Raw genomic sequence first — 19,118 nt, 5'->3', positions numbered from 1 at the left:
TAGAATTTCATGTTAATATATTGTGTTCTTTTTAACAGGAAGTACTTAAACAACTACAAGGAAGTATTGAAGATGAAGCTATGGCTTCTTCTGGACAGATTGATTTATTAGAGCGTCTTAAAGGTAGATTTTAAAAAGATGTTTTAAAATAATTTTTTAAGCTCAAATTGTCATCTTTAGATGTGTAGATCCAAGTATAGCTTCTCTCGATTTGGGTGTTGGTATCAGTTTTCTTGGTGTATTAGCTTTACCGTCAGGATGTAATTGTTAAAAGTACAAATAAATAAAAAATGTGTTTGTGTGTCATTTCTTCAGTTAAACATTTAACTGGCTGTGAATTAACTATTTTAAATCTCTTCCTTAAATAATTTTCAGCTCTTTTTAAAGCTTGTTGCTATTCTGCCAGTCACTAAATAGAACTTTAGTATTCTATATGCCATAGACTTGAGCCCACTGTCTCATTGGAAGTAGTATTGTCTTCTTCATTCAGTATAGAAATACTTTAACCTTTTCACATATGTAAGTTGATAAGTCGTTTTGAGTAGTTTTAAAAGGATATTTTTCTCATTTTGTTGCTTGAAAATTCTAATGTCAGAACAGAGAATGTGCTTGATAATAATTGAAGCCAGACAGGGAAATTACTTTTGAATTCCAAAATATTATTTAGAGGAAGTCTAAGGAAGTACGTTTTATCTAATTTTCCTTTAACATACTCCTTATTTTTACTCTGACCCAAGTGGCCTTTGCAGGGAAAGTCCTAAATAATTTTTTTTCAGTCATGTATATTTGTGGCTAAAATGTAAACCTAATATTTCACTTTAAAATAATATAATAACATTAAGAATATTTTAGACCACTTAAAGCAATTGTTGTATAAAAACTTGTCTCTATTTTATTTAGAGCTTAACTTAGATAGCAGTAATTTCCCTGGAGTAAAACTACGGTCAAAAATGTCCCTCCGTTCTTATGGAAGCCGGGAAGGATCTGTATCAAGCCGTTCTGGAGAGTGCAGTCCTGTTCCTATGGGTTCATTTCCAAGAAGAGGGTTTGTAAATGGAAGCAGAGAAAGTACTGGATATTTAGAAGAACTTGAGAAAGAGAGGTAACTTTTCTTCATATAGTAAACATTGCCTTGTACACTCCAGTTTATTGTTATTTTGTAATATAATATGTACATTGTGAATTTATGGTAGGTGATAGCCAACACTTAGAGCATTTTGCATTTTTAAACTCAAAGATAGAATGTTATTGATTGCACTTATATTAAATCTAAAAATATGAACAAGGCCGTTTCCTGGGATTCCAAAGACCTATTTTGTCACTTAAATACTTTGTTTTTTTGTTCGTTTATTGGGGTTTATTTTGAGACAGGGTGTCACTGTGTCTCCCAGGCTGGAGTATAGTGGCATGATCTCAGCTCACTGCAACCTACACCTTCTGGGTTCGAGCGGTTCTCGTGCCTCAGCCACCCAAGTAGCTGAAACTATAGATGCCTACCACCAGGCCTGGCTAATTTTTGTATTTTTGGTAGAGATGGAGTTTCTTCATGTTGACCAGGCTGGTTGTCACTTAAATACTTTGACTGCTCTGTACATTGAGTAATACACATAATTATAATATTTATATGTAGTTAAAATAACTTGCCAGATACTTTGGCCCACACCTGTAATCCCAGCTACTCTGGAGGCTGAGGCGGTAGGATTGCTTGAGGCCAGGAGTTCAGGACCAGCCTGGGTGACATAGTAGGACTCTCTCGTTTTTTGTTTTTTTTTTTTTTGAGATGCAGTTTCACTTGTTGCCCAGGCTGGAGTGCAATGACTCAATCTTGGCTCAGTGCAACCTCTGCCTCCCAGGTTCAAACGATTCCTCAGCCTCCCAAGTAGCTGGGATTGCAGGCATGTGCCACCACGCCTGGCTAATTTTGTATTTTGAGTAGAGACAGTGTTTCACCATGTTGGTCGGGCTAGTCTCAAACTCATGACCTCAGGTGATTCCCCCACCCCCAGCCTCGGCCTTCCAAAGTGCTTGGATTACAGACATGAGCTGCTACGCTTGGCCAAGACTCTGTCTCTACTTTAAAAAAAAAAAAAAAGGTAGTAACTGATTTTTATTGAATTTCTGATTATCTATTGAAGTATATTCGGTAACTACTAGATTCAGTAAAAGATGACTCTCTTCATTATGGAAGGCCCACTACAAGTGGCTACAAATGAAATATGCCTTTTTTATTTTTTAAAATTTATAAATAATAATTGTACATTTCATGGGGTACACAGTGATGTTTCTACACATACAATTTATTGCAATCAGATTAGCATATCTGTCATCTCAGACATTTATCATTTCTTTGTGTTGAGAACATTCACTATCTACCATCTAGCTATTTGCAGCTATGTAATATTGTTAACTATGCTCATTCTACAGTAGTATAGAACACTAGAACTTATTCCTCCTATCTAGCTGCAATTTTATATTCTTTAACAAATCTTTTTCTTTTCTTTCCCTCTATGTTTCCTAGCCTCTAGTATTTACTTTTTACCTCTGTGGGATCAACAAAACATTTCTTTTTTCTTTTTTTTTTTTGAGACAGTCCTGCTCTGTCGCCCAAGCTGGAGTGCAGTGGCGCAATCTCGGCTCACTGCAACCTCCACCTCCTGGGTTCAAGCAATTCTTGTGCCTCAGCCTCCCGGGTAGCTGGAATTACAGGCACACCCCACCGTATCCAGCTCGGGTAGCTGGAATTACAGGCACATCCCACCGTATCCGGCTAATTTTCGTATTTTTAGTAGAGCCGGGGTTTCACCATGTTGGCCAGGCTGGTCTCGAACTCCTGACCTCAGGTGATCTGCCTGCCTTGGCCTCCCAAAGTTTTGGGATTACAGGCATGAGCCACTGTGCCTGGCCAACAAAACATTTCTTAATGTGTAAGTTTTAACACCTGAAAAAAAAAATTGCTTGAGGTTTGGAATGAGTTCTGATTTTTCACAGCTAGTGTATTAATTCTTCTCTTTCTAAAGTTAACATTATCTCGCTGCAGATACCAGACTATAGATCATTATCAGGAACTTCGTCAAATGTTTTATGTCCCCTAAAAGATTCCTTAATGTACATATTAGGAAATATCTTTATTATCTTTGTATTTCTAAAAGTTCTGTTAGACATTCAGAAAATGGTAAAATATATAAAACCTTCATATTATCTCTGTGACCTTGGTCAAGTCATTAAATTTTTGTGCCATTTTCTTCTGTAAGATAAAGATATGGTTCTACTTTGTGGCATTGTTGTGATAATTGAATATTAGTATATAGGAAATACCCAGCATATCTCACTGATAGGCAGAAGACTTTTTATTACTTTCTGTCCAGTTTCATATGTGCCCATTTATGAAAATAGGGATAATTATCTGGACCAGAAATGATGTTACACTGTCTTTTATTTCTTAAGTTTACATAAGTCTCTGTTTCATACATTGATCCTAGACTATTGAAACACCATCCTGAAAAATAAGGAGTGAACTAGGGTCCATGATCTTCCATCTCTTTTTCCCCTTTGAACTCTGTTAAGAGGCAAAGGGCATGCATACCAACCTGTCCTTACTTGCTTTCTTTTCCTTACTTTGCTTTATGTAGGCACAGTCCTGATTTTAGTAGCAGAGAGAGGGAGTTTCAGAGAAAAACATTAATTTTTGAAATAGGTTTTACTGCGAATACTAGTAAACCTAACAAATGCAGCTGTAAGTGGTAAGGAATACTTGTAATAAAAATGTTCTTATTTTCTGTCTTGACATTATTTCTTGCCAGTCTTCCGGAGTTCTTTGCATCTAAATTTAGGAAAAGCTTATTTCTCCAAAGACTTGAATGCAATGATCTCCATGTTTTATTTGTTATTTAATACCACTGTAAATAACTTTAAGCTAGTGTTCTGACTTAACTCCAAGTGGAAAATACATTTCTTTTAAAAAATATTTAAAAGTGCTGTAACCTTTTCTGTTGTTACTATAGAAAAGACGTCTTGTTTTTGTTTTCGTTTTTCTCCCAAAATATGGCCCAACTTCTAATTCAGGCTTTATTACACACTACAAAAAGTTGCTGTATCTGGAGAGAAAGAGGTATCAGCATAGTGTTGTTAGAAGGTTCTCAACTCTGACTGATCATTAGTATCACTAGCTTAGCTTTATAAAGCATCATAAGTGAAAAGTATCAGTATTCCTTTCCTATATTCAGTCTCATTTCCCATGAGATTGTTACTTCTATAACTCTAAATAATATGCTTATATACTAGTATTGGACATGACTTACTGACTCACCACTCTGAAAGATGAAGATTTGTTACATTTACTCACTTATCCATCCAGTTTTTAATTCTGTACCAATTCTTTGGTTGAATTTGTATACATAAACACAGCAAATACACATACATATATGTAAGTTCTATTTCTTGTTCTTTCCTGTGACTGACTGTGTCTGTTGAAGCCCCGCTGTATAAGATTTGGCAACTCTGTGTTTACTTTTATTTTGTTAAGACTGTTAACAGTTACATCCTGCTATATATATTTGAGTCTTCATTTTTTTCCTGTAAATTAAGCATAATGTTGATGTGAAATAAGTGGGTTTTTTTAGGACTCTGTAGTTGTTGGACACTGTGAGTCAGTAGTATGGCAGAATTAATTTTTCCTCCCCGTTGATAGAATATCATACCCTTTGTGCTTCTTAAAGGAAGATGATGCTATTTGAACTGTGTCTTTCTTATATAGCCCTTGGTTTTTGTCTCAAGTTTCTAATTTTTCTTTCTTTTATGTTTTTGGGAGTGGAAACTTGTGTCTTTATGGTAATATGAGGATCTAGTTTCATTGTATTCATAAATAAATTTTTATTGGAGCCAATGAATTTTTCTGATCTAATTTGGACCATTTGCTTCCTGAGCCTGCTACAATACTGTCATACCATTGTTGTCATTACGCTTCCCATTTAGGTCTAATATATTTGGGTGTTCTTGACTCTTACTATGTAGGAGAGAGATAAATTGATTTCTTGCTTGTGTGATAGTATACTTATTTTGCTCTCACACTTGATTGATAGTTCAGGTAAGTTTAGGTTCAAACTCATTTTTCTTCATTATCAAGGTACCAATGAGAAATTTGATACCAATCTGAATGTTATTCCTTTGTAGATGGCAATTTTTCCTCTTTCGAAGCTTTTGAATGTTTTGGTATGCGTATTTTCTTCATTCATCATGCTGAATATTTACTGTACCCTTTTCATCTGGAAATTTATTTATTCACCTTTTTTCTGTTATATTACTTCTTTGATGATTTTCCCCTTTAGTTTTTTCTGTTCTTTCTTTCTAGACCTTCCTAAAGTCATAGTTTATGTCTTCTTCATTTATCTGTACTCCTCAAGATAAATGCTAGAAGTTGGTCAAGCCAGGACTTAAACCCAGCTTGTAGCTTTATAACCTTTTTGAACCTCAGTTTTCTAGTTAGTGAAGTGATCATGAGAATAACGACCTCAAAAGATAACAAGAGGATTAAATTAGATTTTTTTAAAGTCCTTAGCACTATGCCCAGTACATACAGCATTCAATAATGTTAGGTATTGTTGCTGTCATGTTCACTATTACTTTATTTAACAAATATTTATTGAATACTAATACAAATGTGCGGTGCTCTTCTAGGTGACCCCCAGTAAGGTAGAGGACTAAGAAGACATGAGATTTATGTGAAAAAGCATTTTTAAAGAAGGCCATTGGCAATCACAAAATAGGCCTTTAGTACACTAAACCCTAGTGACCCTACCTGTTCTGAGTCTAGCTTTAGTTTCAGTTCTGAGCCTTATGAACTGCTGTTGTGTGAGTCACAAGGTCTACTGTAATTTAATCACTTGCTATCATTTTAGCTGAAGACACTATAACCTTGGCTTCCCCAGAGCATTTTACTACAGGTTAATCTTAAACTTTATAGTATCAGATTGTCGCTAGTGTCCCTAACCTCCCCCTTACTTCAACACTGCCACTGACATTGGCCTGGCAATTTAAGCACTTTTAACGCCCAGCCCCTTTTTTTTTTTTTTTTAAAGACAAAATCTCACTCTGTCACCTAGACTGGAGTGCAATGGCACGATCTTGGCTCACTGCAACCTCTGCCTCCCTGGTTCAAGAGATTCTCATGCTTCAGCCTCCCGAGTAGCTGGGACTACGAGTGTCTGCCACAATGCCGAGCTATTTTTGTATTTTTAGTAGAGACAGGGTTTCACCATGTTGGCCAGGCTCGTCTCAAACTCCTGACCTTAAGTGATCCACCTGCCTCAGCCTCCCAAAGTGCTGGGATTACAGGCGTGACCCACCATGCCTGGCCCCAACTCTTATTTCATAAGTTCATTTATTAGGAAATAATGGACGAAATATTAGCATCACCATTTTTTTTACTCTTTTTCCCACCTTGGACCTGGTAGGTCCTACAGGTCCTCACTAGGGAAAACTGAAAAATAGAATTAAATCTCATCTTTATGGGAGTTGTGATACCCAGCTGTGAATGAAGTTCAGGCTTTCTGCAGTGCTTTCTTCTCTTTCTGCTGTTAGAAATCGGAGGGAGAGAGCAGCTTGTCTTTAGTCTGCCTTCCCTGAGGGATGCAACATCGTAAACAGGGGCTTCCCTCTTTCGCAATCAGTCCGTCACTATTAAAGTTGCCACATAAGAACAAAAGCTTATTTCTTATTTTTTAAGTTGCTTCTTAGTAAAGGAAAATACATTTTAGCAAGAACAGAGCCTTCTACATACTCACATTTGTACTCACTACTAAGATTCATTCCATATTTCCTAAGAAACAATAATCAAGCAGAACTTTTAAAGTAATAGTATCAGAGTGGGGAACATCTCTCTGTATAACCAAACTCCAGAATCTATAATAGAAAATATCTACAAATCAGACTGCATGGAAATCAAAATTTTCTACGTGGCAAAACATTACAGTTGACCCTTGAACAATTCAGGAGTTGGCCTACCCACCCACTCCGTGCAGTCAAAAATATATATATAACTTTTGACTCCCCAAAAACTTTACTGATTGCCTGCTATTGGCTGGAAGCCTTACTGATAACATAAACAGTCAAGTAACAAATATTTTGTATGTTATATGTAGTATATACCATGTTAAGTTAGAGAAAAAATGTTATTAAGAAAATCATAATGAAGTGGAAGGAAATTCATGTATACGTGGACCCATGCAGTTCACACCCATGTTCAAGCGTCAACTGAGTAAACAATGTTAAAAACACAAGTGTTGAGAAAATATATATGCAACCCAACAACTGACAAAGCACTGTCATTTTTAATACAGAAAAGGTCCTACAAATAAGAAAAAATCACAGAAAAGAAAATACAAATGGTTTATAAACAAACAAAATGTTTAGTCTCACTCATAGTAAAAAAAATCAAATTAAAACCAGTGATACACCATTTAAAAAAAACCTAGATATGAAAAAGTAAAAAGTTGAATTAAACACTTAAATTGGTGATGATGGTAGCATACATTGGTATAACATCTCACAAGGGCAGTAAGTTAAAAATTTAGATATTCTAGGAATTTCTTTTATATAAATGCGTGTACATGTATGAAATGAGGTATATCTATAAGACTATTCAATGTGGCATTGTTTATAATAATAAAAGATTAGAAACGCCCTAAGTACCTGCCAACTAAGAGTTGGTTATAGTGTATCCCTACATAGATTTATGAATACTAGGGAATTCTTGGAATATTATGCAGCTAACAAAAAAAATACCTAGTATAGATTGAGCATCCCAAATCTGGAAATAGAAGATTCTCCAAAATCCCAAAGTTTTTGAGTGACATGATGCTCAAAGGAAATACTAATTAGAGCATTTTTGGATTTGAGATGCCCAACTGTTAAGTATAATAGAAATATTCCAAAATCCAAAAACACTTCTAGTCACAATCATTTTGAATAAGGGATACTCAACCTGTGCCTTATTTGTGTTCTGCAAGATCTACTTTTTTTTTTTTTTTTTTTTTTTTTTTTGAAAGAAGTCTGTTGCCCAGGCTGGAATGCAGTGGTATGATCTCAGCTCACTGCAGCCTCGGCCTCCTGGGCTCAGGTGATTCTCCCAGCTCAGCCTCCTGAGTAGCTGGGACTACAGGTGTGCACCACCACACCTGGCTAGTTTTTGTATTTTTTTGTAGAGATGGGATTTTGGGGTTTGGGTTTTTATCATGTTGCCCAGGCTGGTATTGAACTCCTGAGCTTAAAGTGATCCACCTGCCTCGGCTTCCCTAAGTTTTGGCATTACAGGCATGTGCCCCACACCTGGCCCCCAGGATCAATTTTTAAGTGAAAAAAAGTTGCAGGACAACATGTACTATAATAATACGCTACTATTTATATTTAAAATGAACATATAAGTATGCACATATATCCTTGCATTTTTATAGAATAGCTCTAGAAATACACATAAGAAAATTATAACAGTGGTAGCTCTGGCGAAGAGCCATGTGAAAAGAGATAAATTTTATACTTTTTTACCTCTTGAGTTTTATCCCTGTAACACTCTTACTGTGCATTTATGTTTACAATGCTCAGGTATACAGTATCTTAATACAGATTGCTATGGAGAACACCACCATTTGGTGTTAAAATTCCAAACTAAGAAGTTTCTCTCCCTCATGACTTCCTCTTATTTCAAAATGACAGTATATTTCTTATTATTGTGACTGTCGTGAAGCTGAAAGCCACATCAGTGTCCAAGGTCGTAGCTTCCTATATTCTAGGTTTGTCTTCTGGCATCATTGTTGCTTTTCTTAATTCCTTTACCATGCTTTTTATTCTTATACTAATTTTGAGTTTTGTTATATCTGTACCTTTTACCTATCATTATTTTCTTAGACTATAAATATGAAGAAAGCCTTTAGTGAAGTGTAAGTATTGTTTTAAGGATGATTACCTGTTTATTTAGAAAAAAATGTTCTTTTTAATACTCTAATTGTAATGACTGTAATATTCTAAGTCCTACCTTTAAAAATTGAAATCAATGTAAATTTTTTGAGTAATTCCTTATTTACACTTTAGGTAGAGAAGTTTGCAATAAAAACTGGTATAAGTATTGCTCTTGTGCAGTCTGTATTAGCATTGTTTAAACATACCTTTTTTAAAAAAAATAGGTCATTGCTTCTTGCTGATCTTGACAAAGAAGAAAAGGAAAAAGACTGGTATTATGCTCAACTTCAGAATCTCACTAAAAGAATAGATAGTCTTCCTTTAACTGAAAATGTAAGTAACTTGGCAGTACAACTTATTTGAAACTTTAATAACTTGATATATTAAAGTACCTAGGTAATCCATTAAAATTCAGGATAACTGAATTTATAGTTATTTGTAAACTGTAATATATTTTACCCAACTTTAGGCCTGAATATATAATAGTTAATGAATTTTTGTTTGTAAAGATGATAAAACTATTGTGCTCAAATGTTTTATTTAAAGCTCTTATTTAGAAAATCTATAAAGTTTGAATTCTAGAGGACCTCACGGTTCAACTAGGCAACTAGTTTTTTATTTCTGTGTATTGAATTGTCAAACATATTCTATAGAAATATTTGTTATCATCTGCCTATTTTTTGTACTGTTACAGGAATTATGCCATATAGTTTTTGCAATAAAAATATCTCTGAAAATATTCCAGATACAAATGCCAGTAGCTATAGTACAGATATTAGCATTTTTGCAAACACTAAAGTTGGTTTGTTTTGCGAATATAACTATGTTTTAAAATTTTTTTAAGGAATATGGAACTATTGACCACTGTCCACCAGTATTCACAATAAACTAACAGTGTGCAGTTGAATAACATTCGGATTTACTACAAAGGGTTGTTTTTCTTGTCCTCCGCTGAACCAGCAAAACATATACTGAAAATATCGAACCTACATGTAATGAATGTGTTGGAGTAAAGAAAATATATGCAAGTCGATAGTTTAGATTACAGAAGTTTGTTCACCCATTTATGACAGCAGGTCCTAACCATCTGATTAGGTTTCCATGAGCCAAGTCTTAGACATTCCATGAATCGTGACCTTTTAGTCAGTGTAACACAGGGACTTCAACTTTTTGTTAAGAAATGACTCATCATGGCAGAGGCTCACGCCGGTAACCCCAGCATTTTGGGAGGCTGAGGAAGGTGGATCACTTAAGGCCAGGAGTTCGAGACCAGCCTGGTCAGCATGGTGAAACTCTGTCTCTACTAACGTAAATACAAAAATTAGCCAGACGTGGTGGTCCATGCCTGTAGTCTCAGCTACTTGGGAGACTGAGGCAGGAAAATCACTTGAACCTGGGAGGCAGAGGTTGCAGTGATCCAAGGTCACACCACTGCACTCCAGCCTGGGCGACAGAGCTAGACTCCATCTCAAAACAAAAAGAAAAAACAAAAAGAAATGACTCACCAGAGGAATCTTTTACGTGTCCATTTAACTGTCTTGGTTAGCTAATTAAAATACACTAGGATTTGTCTGGTTTCCTCATCTGGATGTTGTTGGTAATGGTAAAATTTTTCGTTTTAGAAATTGTGTAAACCATTGCATTTACAGATATGAATTCTGATATGGCTGCTTTTAAATTATTCAATTTAAATTGTCCAATTAATTAAAATCATTCATTTAACTTGAAATGTATGACTTCAGGAGATTTTTCAATTTAACTTGAAGTGATTTATTTTTCTTAGATTGCTCAGACTGATGACATTTCAGAAACATTGGGTTACCTGTGATTTTTGTTTTCGTAAATGTTTAAAAACAATAAAAAAGAAAACATTTACGTGTGCATTTTCTTTATACACACACACACGAAAAAAAAAATAAGAAACCCAGAATGGTCCTTAGGCGTATGAGAACAGAAGTTCTGATTGAGTAATGGCTATGGAAATTGCCCCTAATATATTTAGAAAAGCTGTTCTCTCTTGCGGTGGATATAATATACCATGGTATCTAATGTTTTTTTTTTTTTTTTCTGATGAAGGAAGCAACTACAGAAAGCTTTTATTTATTTGTTCAAAGTAACCAGTGCTATCAATGCAAAAGAAAATCCACGACAACTCTCCCAATACTACTTTCAAAACGAACATACCAAACTTGATTTTCATTAAAATGTAGTTATTTCTTCACACTAGTAAATCAAAAACCAAGACCCATATAAAACAGTGTGAACAATTACTGTGCTTCATCTTCTGGACAAGAATGCCAAGTTAATTTCTCTTTATAAAAAGCAATTACAATTTGAGGACCCTTACATTTTCCTCTTCTGCCAGCAGCAACTCTGCCTAATCTGAATCCTTCCATTTCGTGAGAAACAGCAATTCTCCACTGCTGTCTGTGGCACCAATTACTCTTTCAGGATCAAGACATCTGGCAAAGCCTTTTGGTTTGTCAGCAGCATCCCTTTTCTTCTTTGATTTACTGTCATCAGATTCACTGTCAGATAAAGATTTTCTGTTTGTGCCATCTTTTTCTTGACTAGTTTTTTGAAAATTAAGAAATGCTTCAATTAATCCTGAACAATCTAAATTTTCTTTAGGTTCCCAAGTGTTGTCAGCATCTGTAAATCCCTTCCACTTAAGGAAGTATTCCACTTTCCCATTCACTACACGTCAGTCTAGTACATTTTCCACCACAGATTCTTCCAGCTCTGCCTCTTCCTCTTTTTTACTCTTTCCATTCTGTTTGTTTCCTACTTTTTGCAATGTAGTTTTATCGGAGGCCATTTTTTGTTGCAGACTTGAGGAGCTGATATTCACCACCTCCAAGCCGCTCCGGGTTATAGGTCTGCAGCGCTCTATAAAAAAAAATTCTAATCCCGTCAGCCTCTCCCTCTCCGTGTCAACGATTGTATTCGTGGGATGGCACATATAAGAATATTTCTCAAATACATTTGTAGTGACCGCGTCAGCAGCACATATCCTAAAACTGGAATGATGCAGAGGAGATTAGCATGGCCCTTGCTCAAGGATGACGTGGAAATTCATGAAGTATTCTATATTTTAAAAAAAAGAAAAGAAAAAAATATACAATCTCAAACAAGACTACCTATTTTAACTATTATCCATAAATATTTCATGTAACTTTTTGTTTTTGTTTTTGTTTTTGTTTTTTTGAGATGGAGTCTCGCTCTGTTGCGCAGGCTGGAATGCAGTGGCACAATCTCAGCTCAATGCAACCTCCGACTCCCGGGTTCAAGCGATTCTCCTGCCTCAGCCTCCCAAGTATCAGGGACTATAGGCGCATGCCACCATTTCCAGCTAATTTTTTGTACTTTTAGTAGAGATGGGGTTTTACTGTGTTAGCCGGGATGGTTTGTATCTCCTGACCTCGTGATCCACCCGCCTTGGCCTCCCAAAGTGTTGGGATTACAGGTGTGAGCCACCATGCCTGGCCACATGTAATTTTTTAAAAGAAAATAGGCTAATTAAAATAAAACTTACTCTCTTAGCTTAGATTTTTCATTTTCTACTACTACTTTGAGAGACCAAAATAGACAAAAAGGTAAAAGTTGAAAGAGAGAAAACCTTTTTGAAAACATGTAACTAACCAGGTTTCCTTAGTGGACATTGGCTGACAGGAGGTGGAACTGGAAGCTTACGTGCTCACTCTCCTAGAATAATCATTCAGGGATTTGAGAGAGAGAGAATCCCTTTTTCTGACAGGGCCCTTAACATGTTAACACTTAACAGTGCTCCTGGGAATTAAGGAGCACAGGTAGTGAGAGAACATTTATTGGAGAATTGTTAGCATGTGAGGATTAGGAATTTGGGGGGATTTGTTGAGACTATAACTTTTATAAAGAAAAATACCAAAGTGTAGTTTTGCTTACCATTAACTTTGGTCGTTAGAGAATACACAAAATCCAGAATCCAACTGTCTACATGAGGTCAGTTTCAGGAAAAAGCTTAAATGTACATGACGATTCAAGAGTATTTGGTTACTATCTGAAACAAAGATCAGTTGTCAAGTTAATTATTCTCTACTAATTTATTAAGTGATCACATTAATTTAATATATATAAGACATTATCAGGGATCATTGGCAACATTAGCAAATTTAAACTCTGCTTGTATTTTATAACTATTTTTTAATTTCACAAATTTTGCATTTATGTTGGGAAGCCAAGTTAATGAACACTTTATATGGAAATACCTACTTATCAAAATACTAAACATTACTGAAAACATCAGATCTAAACCACATTATTGCAACATACTGTGTCATGCTCAATTTTTTTTTTTTTTGCAGAGAGGGTTTGGGAAATGGAGGACTAATAAGTGGAGTTACAACTGGCTCAGTAGGAATAAGAAATAACATGCAGACTGTTTCATCTCTGTTGCAACCCATAATTTGGGTATGCCTAAGGGAATACATTCTGCATATGAATGTCATCTGTATGTTGCAAAGGGAAAAGGGTGAGAACTAATCTAACTACAACTGACAACACAATTTGGAGTTCTTAGACTAGAATGCTATTCTGAGTCAGATATATGTCATACACAGTTTTCTTTGGGCACACAGAAAATCTACAGCATTTTCTCATTCCCTTCATGGCCCATTATAAGTCTGTTACCTATCATTTAATCAGATTTTTTAACCTTTTGGGCATGGGTTTATAATGAAACTTGTGAATGAAACACAGGTTTCATTACCTTGTCCTTTTAAAATCCTGTTGCATGCTTGGCAGTTATCATAGTCCTTGGAATTTTAATTAGAGGGTTAATAAATTTTTGAATGAGTTATCACCCATTCTAAAGAAGTACCTCTTTTTATTTGTTTCAACTTTGCTTTACTTTTGAATTTTTACCAAAGTCTTTGTTGACTTTGTCCACTCTATTTATGATTATTTTTATTACATGTAGGCTTTTTCTTATCCCATATTCTTCGTTTGATTAATGGAAAAGTTCTCTCTATTTAGTCTGTATGTATATAGTAATCCTTACCTTAAGTTGAAGTATAAGCTTAAGAATAATGGACTTGTTTCTTGAAATTTCTATGTTGTCCACATTAATATACTAGTATTTAAAAATTAAAAGTAGTGCCTCTTCAGTAGAGAAGAGTCATAAGGGAACTGAAGTTAGCCTCACTCTAACTGGACCAATTATATATTTTAAGTGAAATAGGCCAATCTAATTAAAGCCACTTGTGACTTTGGCAAATAAGTGTTTGAATTCCACATCACATCAGGGATCCGGATTGAGTCTGACACGTATAATCAAATTTAAACACTCCTTGGAGTAAAAAATAATTTTCTCATTCACCATGACTGACATATTTGCTTATTCATTTTCTTTATTGGTATTTATATGCTTTTTTGCTTTTACTGATTAGCATAAATACAAGATATTGATCTTTTGTATTGTTTGTGGTTTTAGTTTTCCTTACAAACAGATATGACCAGAAGACAATTGGAATATGAAGCGAGGCAAATCAGAGTTGCAATGGAAGAACAACTAGGTACCTGCCAGGATATGGAAAAACGAGCACAGGTAAGTTACTTGTTTCTAAGTGATAAAACAGCAAAGAGCTATTAGGAATAAAATGAATTACAGCTCTGTTAATATTGATTAAATTTTATTATTAAAGACATTTATAAGGCTGTCTTTATTTTGGCTTTATTTCACAATAAGATTTATGGCTGCTGAGCTACATAATCAACATTCACATAATTGTTTCTTTACTATATTCATTTCCCCTGATACTGTTCTGTTCTGCCTTGGAATTGTAAGGGAGAGACAGAGTTAGATGGTGGTCTTCTGGTAGCTAATAACTAGCTTCAGTTCTCCTTTGAGACTTTTACTTCTTATAATCTAAGACTGTATAAAGGCATTCAGAACATGTCACTGCTCTTCAAATTGTGCACTTACAAAAAAAAAAAAAAAGCCCTCATTCAGGGATGATAGGAAGGAAACAAAAGAGAATTTTAGGAGAGACGGAGTAAGTTATATGGAGAACATTCCTCTATTTCTACCCTCAATGTCAAGAAAGAGTATTAGCTAGCTTTGCTATTAAATATTTTTATATATTATTGAATATAGCCTTTTTATATTCAAACAAGTTTATGAATGACATGTTTTTAAGCCCTGAAGAGGCATTGCCAATTGCCTTATCTGTTTCAAAACTAGCATGGGTTGTTGTTTGCTTTTTTAACTTTTGGGACAAATTGGGAGGAAAACATTTAAAGATTTTCTTTAAGTAAATATTAATAGCAAATAAAAGGAGAGACCAACATTTACATGGTAGTGATACATGTACATTTTTTATTCTATGAAACAAATAGTTTTAAAATGGCTACTGTAGGATGTTTTACATTCCTTGAAGTATAGTCTTCATTTTTTATGTAACGCTTCCTAAACATAATGAATATTCTTCTTTTTTTTTTCTTGAGAAGGAGTCTCACCCTGTTGCCCAGGCTGAAGTGCAATGGCATGATCTCGCCAGCAACTTCCACTTCCCGAGTTCAAGCAAGCCTCCTGCCTCAGCCACCTGAGTAGTGGGGATTACAGGCCTACGCCACCATGCCCAGCTAATTTTTGTATTTTTAGTGGAGATGGGGTTTCACCATGTTTGCCAGGCTGGTCTTGAACGCCTGACCTCAAGTGATCCACCCGCCTCGGCCTACCAAAGTGCTGGGATTTAGAGTCATCATGCCCAGTGTATTAGTTCATTTTCAGGTTGCTGATAAATACATACCCGAGACTGGGCAGTTTATAAAAGAAAGAGGTTTAAGGGACTTAACAGTTCCACGTGGCTGGGGAATCCTCTCAATCATGGTGGAAGGCAAAGAAGAACAAGTCGTGTCTTACATGGATGGTGGCAGGTAAAGAGAGAGAGACTGACAGGGAAACTCCCATTTTTAAAACCATCAGATCTCGTGAGAATTACACTATCACCAGAACAGCACAGGAAAGACCCACCCCCATAATTTAATTATCTCCCACTGGGTCCCTCCCACAACACATGGGCGCTACAAGATGAGATTTGGGTGGATACACAGAGCCAAACCATATCACCCAGCCTAAACATAATGTATATTCTATTGGTTTTGGAGTATGGTGGTAGGCTAAGGTGCTGCTAAAACACCGGTACCATGCTACATTTCATAGTCTATACATGTTAGTTTCCTAATGAGGTTGGAGGCTTAACGAGTGTGTGTGTGCGTGTGTGTGTACATGTTAGTTATAATACATGTATATAATATATTACTTTTTTTACCTTCCCTCTTGCCCCATCCCAGTCAGAAAGATTCGTGACTTAAATGTCAAAAATAAAACTTTAAACCTTTCAGTAGAAAATATACATAAGTATGTTTCTGATATTAGAGTAGGAAAGTATTTTTTAAGAAAGACTTAAAACACTAATGATAAAAGACCAATAATTTTACTGTATTAAAATTAATAATTTATCCTCAAGTACCTTAAAGAAAGTGAAAAGATAAGGTACAAATTGGGAGAAGATATTTATTACCATGTAACTGGCAAAGAACTAAAACCAAGAATATATAAATAATTTCTAAAAATATATTCCATGTTATATTTAGATTTAAATTTGAGATTTTCATGGAATTATTTTAAAATGTTAGGTTTGTTTGTTTCAAAAAACAGAAATGTTACTTAGGTTTATATGAATTTGCATTTTTAGAACATGAATATATGGGATACTGTAGACATAAGCTAGTTTTTCTGTATCTGTTAAATGTGAGCTTTTTTTTTTTAGAGAGAGAGAGATCCTTAAAGAACAAGACGAGGTGGTAGTTGTAAAAATTCTTGTGCTATTTAAATATAAGCAGGTGTATTCCGGACAGTTTATATCCCTGAAGAAAGGTTAACTTTAGTTCCTCTTTGGCCATTTTGTTCACATAAGTGCTAAAATAGTCATTCTTTTTTTATTCTGGATTGCAGTATTCTTCATTTTGGTAGTTAATATTCTAAAGAAATTTTATTCTGTATTTTGAGAAACATACGCATTCATTTATTCTGGAAATAGTTATATGAAGGTTAAGGTTAAAGAAATTGTAAACAAGATAAAAAGGCAAATAATGGAAATGTTGGTAGAATGTATGAGATTTAATATCCCTGCTCTACGAGGATCACCTACAAATCAATTAAAAATTATCAACTGTGCCAGGCATGGTGACTCACACCTGTTATTCTAGCAATTTGAGAGGCTGAGGCAGAAGGATCACCTGAACCCAGGAGTTCGAGACCAGCATGAGCAACATAACAAGACCCTGCCTCTCCAAAAAAAAAAAAAAAAAAAAAAAAAAGGCTGAGTATGATGGTGCACATCCATGGACCTAGTTACTTGGGAGGCTGAGGGAGGAGGATCCCTTGAGCCCAGGAGTTCAAGGCTGCAGTGAGCTACAGTCTCACCACTGCACTCAAAAAAAAAGGAAAGAAAAGAAAGAAAACAGATAACCAAATAGCAAAATAGTCAAAGGATGTGAATAGTTCTATCACAAAAATAAGTTCAAGTGTCTAATAAACGATTGTGAAAAGATGCTTAAACATCATTAAACATCAGGGAAATGTAACATAAAATAAGGTACTATATTTTTTTTCCTATCAGGCTGTCTGAAACTTTATAATTTGATGACATGCAGTATTAGCAAGGGTGTGAAAGTAAGAAACATCATCTACCTTAATCTTTGGTTTTTTGGTTTTTGTTGTTGTTGTTGTTGTTGTTGTTGTTATTTGAGACACAGTCTTGCTCTGTCATATAGGCTGGAGTGCAGTGGTGTGATTTCACCTTACTGCAACCTCCACCTCCTGGCTTCAAGCGATTCTGGTGCCTCAGCCTCCTGAGTAGCTGAGACTATAGTTGTGGTGCCACCATGCCCAGCTAGTTTTTGTATTTTTAGTATAAACAGGATTTCACCATATGGGTCAGGCTGGTCTTGAACTCTTGGCCTCAAGAGTTCTTGCCTGCCTTGACCTCCCAAAGTGCTGGGATTACAGGCTGGGATTACATTGTCTACCCTGTTGTTTTAAGAATAAATTGATACATTTTTGGAGGACAGTTTGGCATTATTTGCCAAAATTAAAATGCCTATGCTCTATGACCCTGTGTTTCTATAGGACTTCTAGAAATATGTTGTGTACGGAAATATTTACCTTAGGGCAGAATATAAATACATATTTTAAATTATTAAATGATTGAAGTGTGCAAGCTATTATAAAATAAGATACTGAGAATAGTGGGAATATGGTAGCCAAAGCATTCCTTTCCCTCCTAACTCCCTGCTTGCGTGATTCAACAATTGAAACAAGAACGGCCCTGGAAGAGGAGATCTCAGGAGGGTCTGAAGCTATGAGAAAAAATATGGGGTCTCATTTGCAAGGGGAAGGAGTAAATAAGAATTCCAAATAAAATAATAGAATGAAAGTTTTTAAACATATAAGTATTACCAAAAACCAGAAGCAAACTTTATATTAAGAAAATAGTGGCTGGGTGAAATAGCTCAGGCCTGTAATCCCAGTACTCTGGGAGGCCAAGGCAAGGGATCGCAAGTTAGCAGTTGTGTTGGCACACAACCGTAATCCCAGCTGCCTTAAGGAATGCTGAGGTGGTAGGATTGCTTGAGCTTAGGAATTAGAGGTTGCAGTAAGCTATGATCACACCACTGCACTCCAACCTGAGTGACAGAGCAAGACCCTGTCTTGAAAAATAAAACAGAGAAATAATGAGGTAATCATCATTGCTATCATTAATATGTTTGAGGAGCTTGCTGTCATTACTATTATTTAACTTTGTTTGATAGGCTTGACTGATGCAAGTAGAAAAAAACAAATTAAGTGTTATGAATCCTATACTATCTTTGAACTAGAAGGGAAGAGATTAAATAATTATTTGTAAGTGATGTGGTGGTTTGCCTAGAAAAGCTATATAAAATGAACTAAAAAGTATTTAAACTAGTAAGAGAATTTAGTAAGGTATCTGGAGTTAAAATACATAAAAAAATCAGCAATAACTACCAGTTAAAAGTGGAAATGGGGTTAGGCGGACCTGTTCATAATAACAGGAAACTTTAAAGCAACTAGAAAAAGCCTGCATAAAGAAAAACATAAAACTGTT

At 35.4% G+C, this 19,118-nt stretch overlaps 1 protein-coding gene, 1 non-coding gene and 1 pseudogene across 16 annotated transcripts in view; 2 read left to right on the top strand and 1 right to left on the bottom strand.

The window, feature by feature from the left end:
* APC (APC regulator of WNT signaling pathway) overlaps positions 1-19,118 on the top strand; it is a 141,529-nt gene that overhangs the window by 60,480 nt on the left and 61,931 nt on the right. For all 15 annotated transcript variants that reach the window (XM_038009020.2, XM_008014148.3, XM_008014136.3 and 12 more), the window contains 4 exons: positions 39-123; positions 901-1,102; positions 9,174-9,282; positions 14,420-14,533. In XM_038009020.2, coding sequence (XP_037864948.1) covers positions 39-123; positions 901-1,102; positions 9,174-9,282; positions 14,420-14,533 — 510 coding nt within the window. The remainder of the gene's footprint in view (positions 1-38; positions 124-900; positions 1,103-9,173; positions 9,283-14,419; positions 14,534-19,118) is intronic.
* Positions 10,158-12,708, bottom strand: LOC140709987 (chromobox protein homolog 3 pseudogene; annotated as a pseudogene).
* LOC119618459 (U6 spliceosomal RNA) lies at positions 11,940-12,046 on the top strand. Its single transcript, XR_005234755.1, has one exon. It is a non-coding gene; the product is annotated as a U6 spliceosomal RNA (small nuclear RNA).

This window comes from Chlorocebus sabaeus, chromosome 23, assembly GCF_047675955.1.
Source record: "Chlorocebus sabaeus isolate Y175 chromosome 23, mChlSab1.0.hap1, whole genome shotgun sequence".
Lineage (NCBI taxonomy): Eukaryota > Metazoa > Chordata > Mammalia > Primates > Cercopithecidae > Chlorocebus > Chlorocebus sabaeus.
Note: the sequence above shows the minus strand (reverse complement) of the source record. Positions and strands in the feature narration are given on the sequence as shown.